Here is an 11,167-nt window from a genome sequence, read left to right on the forward strand (position 1 = left end):
GTATTTATAATTACCTGTAATGTTATAAAATAAATATACCGGTTATATCAAAAGGTTTTATTGAAGTAAATCTTAATTTGTGATATTGCAGCAACTGCATAAAACCAATATTTCAAGTGGTCAGTTGCAGTAATATTGATTTTGAACATTTGGGAAACTTTAAGTTTAGACATTGAAGTAACATTGAAAACTTGATGTTTAAAAGTTAATGTTGCTGTAACGTTGCATATGTAATATAGCTAATACCTTGTTGCAGCAATGTAATAAATGAACATTTAAATAACTTGTAATCAAAACATCCTTGCAATATTATAATATTAGTTTTCATTTGTCATGTTACAATAATATAGCACTACTAATTTTCTGAAATTTTCAAATTACCAATAAGTTGAATGTTGTTGTCATATTTCTCCGACCTTACATTCTAAACTTACAAATGTGAGGTATGTAAACTTACTGCAAGTTATTGTAAGTTTCATGCTCAGTGGGAAGTTTATGTTCAATAGTAGATCTGTGTAAGATTGTCCTGTTTTATTCATGATGTCTATTTAACTAAGCATTATTAGCCATTCACAAGCGGACATCGCATATAAAACTTAAAAAAACTATAAGGGTTCCGTTTTTGCCATTTTGGCTACGGAACCCTAAAAACTCGCGACGTAAAGTAACAATAGAAAGTGCGAACGGGCGTTCCGTGAGAACGCGCGCCACCCCTGATTAGGCCGCGAACTCGCGGCCGCCGGCATGTACTTGTAGCGCGGCGATAGAATCACGGAGTGAGCCGCCCCTGGTTATACTGCAGGTCTTTATAATCAACTAACTTTTGCCCGCGACTTCGCCTGCGTTAAATTAGAAAATTGCTGAGTGTTCCATACAAACTTCCACCCCCCATTTTAAAAAGTGGATGTTAGAAAACTATGAAAGAGACAAATAGTAGCATATACCTATTAGGTATGTCACTCTCCATCTCCACTATCTCCGCCTAAAATATCACGCTAATTCGTCGCTCCGTTTTGCCGTGAAAGGCGGACAAACGAACAGACAAACACTTTCCCATTTATAATATTAGTATAAATAATAAGTATAGTATATAGTATGGATATCAATTTCTTTTTAATATTACCATGAAAATTACAAAGTATTTGTGTTCAAGTTTCTATGGTATTTTGTGTTATTTCTGTTCCTACTAAGCGATTAAACATAAGTAATACAGTTTGCGACGAAAAGGTTTAGCTCTCAGAGAATCTCCCCGGGATGTTCCCCGGGGTGTTGGAATTAATACGATTGAGACAGGTCTCAATACTCTCAATCGTATTAATTCGTTCCTTTAACTCTAAAATTTGACTATTTTGAGAATCAATCTTTTCCTGTAATTGATTCAGAGCCGGGTTCAAATTTTCCAAATTCAACGATTTAAAATATTTAAACATGTCCGACACCCGAGTAACGGTTTTTTCATATTTTTCCTCCGTATCGGACATCTTATTACTAATTAACCCTAAATAATGCCAAACAGAAAATATACCTAATTCGGGGTTTCGCACCTCCACCAATTGTGACAATGTGTTGAGGATGAGAGATAGGAATTGGGGTGGTACTCACAGCAAGTCCTTGTAATTGTCCATATAACAGTGCACTGTTCACTTCTTCACTCGTGTCTCGGGGCTTGATCTCGGAAGCCACTCGCGACTTGGTGGGTGTAAAACGGCACCCTTCCAAGGTTTCGGTTTTGAGCAGTTCGGGACGCACACGCGCGATGTGTCGTGCTCGGAGGCAGATCGCATTCTGCCGAGCCTTCCCGAATGACGGCCGTGAGTTATGATTTCGGAACGGGATGGGTAGTTGGAAGTTGCACATTGTCACAATATGCAAATACTTATATACATAGAAATCATCCATGATTCAGGAACTAATAATATCCGTGTTCATCAGTTCATCACACAAATAAATGCCCTTACCGGGATTCGAATCCGGGACCGCGGCTTAGCAGGCAGGGTCACTACGCGCCAGGCCAGGCCGGTCGTCAAAACTGTGACAAGTGCGAGTAGACAAGGGTTGTCAAGGTCGAGTTATTGGTGTCCGCAGACGGCGGTTCACACCCATTCAGGAGCTAGGGTTGGCAACAGGTTTCGATTGGTAAATAAGAAAAACTGTTCAAAAAAAGTGTCTTTAAAATAGAGACAGAAGACTTGAATCTTAGAGTACCTGTAGGCCTAGCACATGATGGCCGCGGGAGTATGTCGCCGCGAGATAGATGACACCTCTTCTTCTAACTGTATTAATGACATAAGGACGGGTAGTCTATCTCGCGGCGACATACTCCCGCGGCCATCATGTGCTAGGCCTACTGGTATTATAATCAATACTAATATTATAAATGGGAAAGCGTGTGTGTCTGTTTATTTGTCCGTCTTTCACGGCAAAACGGAGCGACGAATTGATGTGAATATTTAAGTAGAGATAGTTGAAGGGATGGAGAGTGACATAGGCTACTTTTTGTCTCTTTCTAACGGGAGCGAAGTTCGTTCGAAGTTCCATCCAAAAAAATACTGGGTAAGTCTGGATTGTTAACCCCCGACGCAAAAACGACGGGGTGTTATAAGTTTGACGTGTCTGTCTGTGTGTGTGCCTGTCTGTGGCATCATAGCTCCCGAACGGATGAACCAATTTAGATTTAGTATTTTTTGTTTGAAAGCTAAGTTAGTCGGGAGTGTTCTTAGCCTTGTTTCATGAAAATTGGCCCACTTTGTCGGGGTTTTTCAAAATTTTAATTTTGTGGTTAGGTGAGTTATTAGTTTTTACATGTTTTTTCGGGAAATATATATTTTATATGACCTATTCGCATGTGACAACCCTGACTCATGTCTGCGTGTTGTCAGGATCCTGAACTGCCCATTAAGGGCCCGCGCACACGGGCAACTGTTGCCGGCGATTTTTTTGTCGCGACCATGGCTTAGTATGAAAGTGCGCACACGAGGCGACGCAACTTTTCATACAAATACGAAAGTCGCCGAGCAACTGTTGCCTCCGTGTGCGCGGGGCCTAACAGTAACATTCGTAGAGCGACACACATACGCCTTTCCTCATTTTGCTCCCTTGTGACACAATGTACTTATTGTGAACACTTTGGCCACACCGATTCGGAATGGGCCATTTTTTTCAAAGTTGTCCCCCCCCCCACTTTTTTTGTAACATGGGTATTTTTAACGCGATTCATACTCAGAATCGCGAGGGCTTTCGATCCTGATAGGAGAAAGAAAATGTGCAAGATTTCCAAACATTTTTCAGCCCTCCCACTACCGCTATACAAAATGTATGATAAAATGGTAACGGAATGGGAAAAAGCTTTGGGGCACTTTTTTTTCTCCTATTATGATTGAAAGAGCTCGCGATTCTGAATGGGAACACATAAAAATTTCCAAATCCAAAAAAATGGCCCATAATATTAAGCTATCACTTGACGATGTTTTAAAGTTGGAATTTAGACTACTTAAGTAAACTAAATCATGCACATCGATAATAATCAGAGATCGGACGGATTTGCGACATAGGTAAGGTTGGTATAGGTAAGCGTGCTCCACCGTAGACCGCATCATCACTTACCATCAGGTGTGATCGTGGTCAAACGTCTACCTATTCAATATTCATACAAAAAAAAAATTCTTAGTGACTTACGTCATTTTAATGACTTTTAGTATGAGATGACGCACAAAAATCCGATCTCTCATAATAATAGATAATACAACATCGAGAAAAAACATAAAATTACAACTATAATATATAGCTATATTCTGTCAAACAAGTCTGTCAGTAAATAAGAACTAAGAAAACTATAGGTATCCTTTTCTCTAGCACCCTAAAGAAAAGGATGAATATAGTTTTCTTTGTTCTTATTTACTGACAGACTTGGTTGACAGAGTATAATAGCTACATATTTAAAGTACAACTAGTAAAAATGCTCTTTAAATGACCGTTCTGGCTCAGTCCTAAACAGTGTGCCGCTAAACAGTAAAAAAAACATAAACATCAAAAACTGCAGCAAATAAAATACTTATACTGAAGTATATACAAGTACTAAAACTCTATGATAAGAAATAGCTAAAGGTGCGGCTGAAATAAAACATAAATACAAATTAGATGAATCAACAGGCCTGTTTCAGCCATCCGACGACGGAGCGAACGCCATCTGTGACCTCCCCGGGCACATCCACGCTGGTGGACTCGATCAGACTGGACCACCGCGAGCGGAGCGCCGCCTGCGCCGCGAACGACGCCATACCGCGCACTGCCATCATGTTAGCTCTTTGTGATTCATGCAAGCCTGGTACTTTTGGAGACACGCTTTTCAAGGCTCAATATATTTGCATTTATTGAAAAATGTCATAAAACTTGCATGATAACACCATAAGCTGTTAAGTCACTGGGGTAAACTATTCACACTGTGTTGTGTTGGCCCTTGGACTATCTTTTCTGGCCACTGTACACATTGACCCAACGATTGGGCCAGCCTTTGGACAAGCCCCTTGGCCAAGATAAGCGTCGCTGTTTACACATTGGTGAACCAATCACAGCATTGGCTCTTCATAAAAGATGGACGTAGAATGGAAAAGGCTAGGTAATTTATGTTGGCAGCAAAATTTAATTAATAAATAATAAAATTAAATCATCTGAAAATTTATCTTTTTTAGGCAATAGATTTAACATTTGCAAGGGTATTTTATTTCCTAACATCAACACTATTATTGGCATAGATTAACTTATTATTTTCTTAAATCTTTCACTACTGTCCTCTCTGACAACAAACTGAATGAGTCGCCAACGTGTGCCACGTGGCCATGTGTGCCAAGATCCTTTGATGTGTGGACAAAAAACCGACACCAGTCGGTTGGCCGGCCAGCGCTGGCGCCAACTGCCAACATACGGGCAAGTAGTCCTCTACACGCTTGGCCAAGGGGCTGGTCCAAGGGCTGGCCCAACTGTTGGGCCCATGTGTACAGCGACCATTAGATTTTGCTATTTGCCCCCCTATCTTGTGGGGTCATGGCCATTCCTCGAACTGTTGTCATGTTGCTTAACTTATGCATGCCTGGTACATTTGGAATCTTTACATGCTTATCTAGGCTCAACTAAGTAACCTCTACCTTTTTTGATCAAACATTTTAAGAGCTTTTAACACAATACAAAAAGGACACTTTAAGGAGCTTTACAGGAGCAATTTAAGGTTGAATAATTATGTTCATGGCAATATTCTTTTCAAATATTTAGACTTGTTGAAATAGTCATAATTATCTGTGGTAGCTTTGGAAAGTTATAAAATACAAACTGCTAGGACGAACTAACCACAATAGACCACTTTAAAAATCTATACTTTTACAATTCTTTTTATAAGATTCTTGCTGCTGTTAACTATTTTGTTCAATTAGGTAAAACCTTACACATAGATGTTATAAGAATATTTAACAAATTTTTATAGAAGGTTTTGGACACAATTTCACTACTAATGTGTATTTCTATGATTTATTAATTATTTCTCATCATTCTCCTTGCGTTATCCTGGCATTTGCCATGGCTCATGGGAGCCTGGGGTCCGCTTTGACAACTAATTCCAAGATTTGGCATAGGCACTAGTTTTTACGAAAGCGACTGCCATCTGACCTTCCAACCCGAAGGGTTGGGGAAGGGGGTTGTTAATTATTTCTCATAAGTAATAAAGTGGTTGTGATTTTTCGTAACACACCCCATACACATTTAACACCCCTCTTTTTGAGAATGGGCTAAAAGTTATGTAATTTAAAAGAGGCTATTGATATACAAAAACATAACATTCAAGACTTTATTGACAGGGTCACGTTGGTTTAAATTAGAATGACCTTGATCCAGAAACAAAATCTGCTAATGTCAAATATTTTCATTGATGTTTAATAATATTGGATCTCATTACACTATCATATCTTTCGTATAATTATCACACATCACATACAGGTTCACTTCATTTTTGTTATTTTTAAATGTATCTGGCACAAAAACAAATCACGCACTTAGATTTAAAAAAAACACTCGATTCGATTGTCTACATTTCGAATTTCGAATAAAGTCGGTCTGCGCAGTACCGCAGTCGGAATACCAATGTAGTAGCTAGGTCAAGGTATACACTTGAATCTATTTCCGTCCATAACCACAATCTTATCTACAATACGTCTAAATATAAACACAACTGAGAATATTTGTTTACTTTTATCACTTATTACGTGTAAACTGCATTCCTTTTCGCAAAATATATTATTTCAATAATTACTAAATAATGTACCTATAATAATAGGACTTACCGTGTGAACTGGGCTAGTGACGAGTGAACTGATTGATTGCTTGAGCAGTTTAAAGGACGTTTTCATTCACGATATTGAGGTTTCCTTGGTTTAATCCCCTATTTACTGTTACGAAAATTGGATGGAATAATAGATTTGTAAAAGCACACCCATGAACGGAATACGGGAGTGTTCTAGTGTCACGGAGTGCACCTGTCAGCTGTCAATGATACCACATCTGTCAAATATGCGTTTCGTTTCACGCAATTTTACACGTCTGGCAGGGCAGGACAGTGGTGATTATTGGGCTGGACAGTCGGGGCCGCGTTTGCGCGCTGTGTTGACGTGTTGAGTTCGGGAGAAAATGACGTCAGCACCGAAGACATATTTTCGTTACTGTAGTGTTTATGGGTGTATGGAAAGTTCTCAAAATGCGGAAATGTCATTCTTTAGAATTCCTAGACACCCAGAAAAGTAAGTGGTTGTTATATATTTGCAGTGTTAGGTACATTATTGCTTACGTAAATGGCGTAAAAGTGAGATTTAAAGCTAGAATGACACATTAAAATCAATAAGGATTTATCTGTAACGACATTTAGGTAGATGCTGCGATCTATCTAGCTCGAAAGTTTGGTACCTACTTAAATATTGTGCAAACATCTATTCAAACATTTTATGTAAATATGATTTCGTCAGTATTTAAGAAAGAAATACGTACTTGAATCTTTATTAGATAAAAAGGTAGAAAGAGCGTTGGTACTAGCATAGCGCCATACACAGTTACTAATACGAGTAGGACAGTAGGTACCTACGTTTCTAGTTCAAACGAATCTTTTTTTTATTGTGATGGATTGGGTGTATTCTAGAGAAAACATATAAAATGAACACTTAAATTAACGCTTTTGCAATTATTGTTACACAATCTACTATTGCGCGTATGAGAGTAATATATTTATAATGATTTTTTGTGTCTTCAATACTGACTAATGTGGTGTCATGACGTGGTATTGTTATACTAAAACCTACTTACAGTTAATAGTACCTATTAGATTTACAACAACTTACATTGTACGAAGTCGATTATAGTAACGTTGTACAACCCTGCGTGACCTTGCGCAGTAGTAACGACCGCGCCGCCGCTGCCGGAGATTAACTACTGATATATCCTTATACTGTGGTGGTAGGGGTAGGCCGGAGTTCGGTTGTAATTCGATAGATGGCGTGTTCATACTGACAGCGATCGTCTGTTAATTACTTAAGGAGTAGCCTGGCTTGATGTAATCGGGATGATTACTCATTTAATCGGATTTGTAGTAGCCGTATGATAGCCGTATGTATAATAAGGAGCACAAAATAATAAAATATATTTCTCCTGTCCTACCCGATTCGATAACTTATACTATTACGGCGATAATACAAGGGAACTTTTTTGATGATTTAGGCCGGCAACAGACAGTCTGAAAAATTCATAATCTGAATTTGGATTTGTATGCAACCTCATATTATTAAATTAAAACGGGACTTAATCGCGTAAAACTAAAACGTAAGTTAATATAAAACGTAAGTTTTACGCGATTAAGTCCCGTTTTAATTTAATAATATGAGTGAAGATCGTGTTAGTTTAAATCAATATATTGTATGCAACCTGTCAGGAGCTTTCAAAAAAAAATCTGTGATGTCACCGGGGACCATAGGGCTGGCTCGTTCCTCGCCCAACGAATTGGCATTGCGATCCAAAGGGGGAACGCAGCTAGCCTTATGGGAACCCTACCGGCGGGTTCAGACCTCGGTGACCTTGCCTAGTTGGTTTAAATTTATTTTTATTTTTAAATAATTTTATTTTTAGGTAAGTAAGGTAGGTAGTAGGTTTTAGTTTTGTACTTCGTTCTAGGTTAATTTTTATTCTAAGTTTTGTTTTAATACTAATGACACATGTATTATTATGTAAGACTCAATTTGTACTTTGCAATAAATTAAAATTAGCGACCTGTCAGTTCATACAAATCTTTTTTTCAGATTATGAATTTTTTCAGACTGTCTTTCAGTCGGCCTACTAATTATACAAAAAAAATAAGCTAATGAAATGTCGTCCTATATCAACCCTTTTAATTTTGGCGTTGGTTTACGGGATGCCCGGTTTTGTATGAAAAAATATTAATTATATTGCGGACACCTTACACAGATCAACCTAGCCCCAAACTAAGCAAGGCTTCTATGGGTGCTAGGCGACGATATACATACTGTTAGAGTAAAAACACCAGGATACCACTATTAATTATACAGTTTATTAAACGGAATCTCAAAAATACAAGTTCAATGACAAGCTATCTTCAAGTGACGCTCTGAGTCCGTCTGCCGCCATTTTTGACAGCGATGCTAGTGAAGGGGACGTTCGACTAGTGATGTCCTTATACTCGACCATTCTGACCTTGACCTTTCGTCCCGAAAGTCTCTGCTATCCATGCTGCTACTGATGACTGCCGCAGTCAACACAGCCGAAGCAGGCTGCGCCTCCAACTGGTGGCGGTAGACTTCATCTGTTCATTTGTTCTTTTCTTTTCTGCGGAGTGAACAAGAACTTTGTATACTCCAGCTATACACTCAGGCCCTGGTCCTTTGAAGTGATTAACTCGAGTACCGTTGGAAACGGCCGGTGTAGTTTAAGACTAACTTACACCAAGATATGTAATTGGTCTCATTTTATAGTCGAATCATAGTAATGACATAACTAAACTCAAGATTGCATGACCAGACTAGCCTAGTACAAGTAAGTCAGGTCATTATTTAACAACTCCACAGCCAGTAAGGCTTTAAAACTATTAAGGTGCGATGGTACGAAAAGAAAGATACGGCCTAAAGACGATGGTCAACTCAGCGAAAAAGTCGCTTGCAGCGAAGTTGAGCACCATCTATGCGTTCTTTGTATAATTATGCTATTATTCCTATACACGAACCTTACTGGTATATTTAGCTGTCACTAGATGGCGTTGGCGTCATTGAATACAGAAAAATACATTTTTGTGTTGATTGCAATCTTTCATTTGCTAATTTCGCTTCCATCCTAATTATTTCAAAGACACTTTAACCGGTTTTTGAAGTATTGAGTTTTTTTCTTAGCCACATTTTTCTTTTCATTTCTATCAGGATCAGTCTGAGAATAAGTTCAAATTGGTGTCACGGAGTGCCATTTCAAGCCAAGACGCTAAAAAACACAAAATCACGTCATTATCATGGCTGGGATTTGAACCCGGGACTTAGGAGCGCCCGACTCGTTTGCGCCTTGCAGTCTCGCCACTGGGCCATGGCATCATTAACGAAGCCGGCGAAATTTACTACCACTTAAAGATCATTCGATAAACATGCCAATGGAATAAGAACCTTATCCGAATGCAACAACCCCCAAATTGACGCATGCCTCATTACTGTAAATTGGCAATACGTTTAATTTTACTAGTATTCCGTTTAGTATTAAAACGTTAAGAGGGTAGATTTAAATTTTATTCACACCATACAAAATTATTTTTCTATCAGACTTTTTCGTTGTTCGTCCTTCGTTGCCGCTTACGTCCGAATTAATTGCGTTTTGAGTTATATTAGGTTTACTCATATTATAATAACGATGAGTTCTCATTCCAACATCGACATGATAATGAGATCGCAAATAATTGCCTTGCACAAAGAAGGATTTAATAAATCAGAGATAGCAAGAGAAATGGGTGTAAACGTAAGTAACTTTTTTAATATTCACTTTTCCTTACAATACATGAGTTATATGGCATTTCTTTGTTTTATACTTTTCTTATTTTTATTATGAAACAGGAAACCTTTTACCTACTTAACATTTTGTGAAATAATAACATATTTCTTTTTATTTTAGACCATTTCCTTTAATTAATGTATAAATGCAAAATTAGTATTCGCCATTTTATATTGTTGTTTTGCTAAAACATTTGAGTTTAGTAAAATCAACTCGAGCTAGACATTATTATGTGATGATAATAAGTATAAATATTGTTACATTGTTTCAGCGTAAAACTGTTAGCCTGTGGGTTGACAGGTATCAAGGGGAAGGATCTCTGTTGCATCGGCCTAAATCAGGTAGACCATGCCTAATAAACACTGAGCAACGTCAGCTAATGGTGCAGGAGTATGAGCAAGATGGCTTCAGGCCCACAAGGCATTACGCAGGATTGTTTGGCACGAGTGCGCGCACTGTTCGGCGTGCGCTTCATAAAGAGGGTCTCCATCATCGCAGACATGCCGTCAAACCTTTGTTGACTGCTGCACATAAAACTGCTAGGTTACAGTTTGCTCGAAAACATCTAGACGACGACTGGACTAACGTTATTTTTACAGGTTAATAATTTACCTACTATTTAGTGTTTTTTATTACGTCTGTGTTTGTTTATTTCTCCATTTTATGGTAAAATCAAATTAAACTGGTAAAGGCTCTTTTAATTCTTCTAATACAGATAGGTAGCAAAATTTCATTTTATCCACAAGAGTGTAAAGTAATTTCATACAATTTTTAACTTGATATCCTAAACTGGCTGGTAGAATTTAACTACCTATGATATTGAATCACAAATATTGAATACTGAAATAAATTTATTTCATTTTGTTTCATGTTTTACAGTTAGGATTTTGTTTGGGTTGGTAAAAATTTGTGTGTGTCTTTTGGTTGAAAAGTTTGTTTAACCTTCGTGCGTTGAAACCCTCGCAACGCTCAAGATCCCACTTTTGAACCACACGCTACGCTCGTGGTTCGCGGTTGGAATCTGTCGCTTGTTCGGGTATCAATATTGGCACGTGCGGTTAAACAACAACTTTGCCCCTTGTAAATCAAATGACTGTTTTACAGA

General features: G+C 38.1%; 1 protein-coding gene across 3 annotated transcripts in view; it reads right to left on the reverse strand.

Moving 5' to 3' along the window:
- LOC125237722 (snake venom 5'-nucleotidase) overlaps positions 1-6,512 on the reverse strand; it is a 47,729-nt gene extending 41,217 nt beyond the window's left edge. The window contains exon 1 of one of the 3 annotated variants that reach the window (XM_048144885.1): positions 6,327-6,512. In XM_048144885.1, the coding sequence (XP_048000842.1) occupies positions 6,327-6,392 (66 nt within the window). In that variant the 5' untranslated portion in view covers positions 6,393-6,512. Of the gene's footprint in view, positions 1-4,151; positions 4,366-6,326 lie in introns of those variants that run through there. The other 2 variants (XM_048144883.1, XM_048144884.1) reach the window with 2 other exon arrangements.
- Positions 6,513-11,167: the final 4,655 nt, after the last annotated feature.

This window comes from Leguminivora glycinivorella, chromosome 22, assembly GCF_023078275.1.
Source record: "Leguminivora glycinivorella isolate SPB_JAAS2020 chromosome 22, LegGlyc_1.1, whole genome shotgun sequence".
NCBI lineage: Eukaryota > Metazoa > Arthropoda > Insecta > Lepidoptera > Tortricidae > Leguminivora > Leguminivora glycinivorella.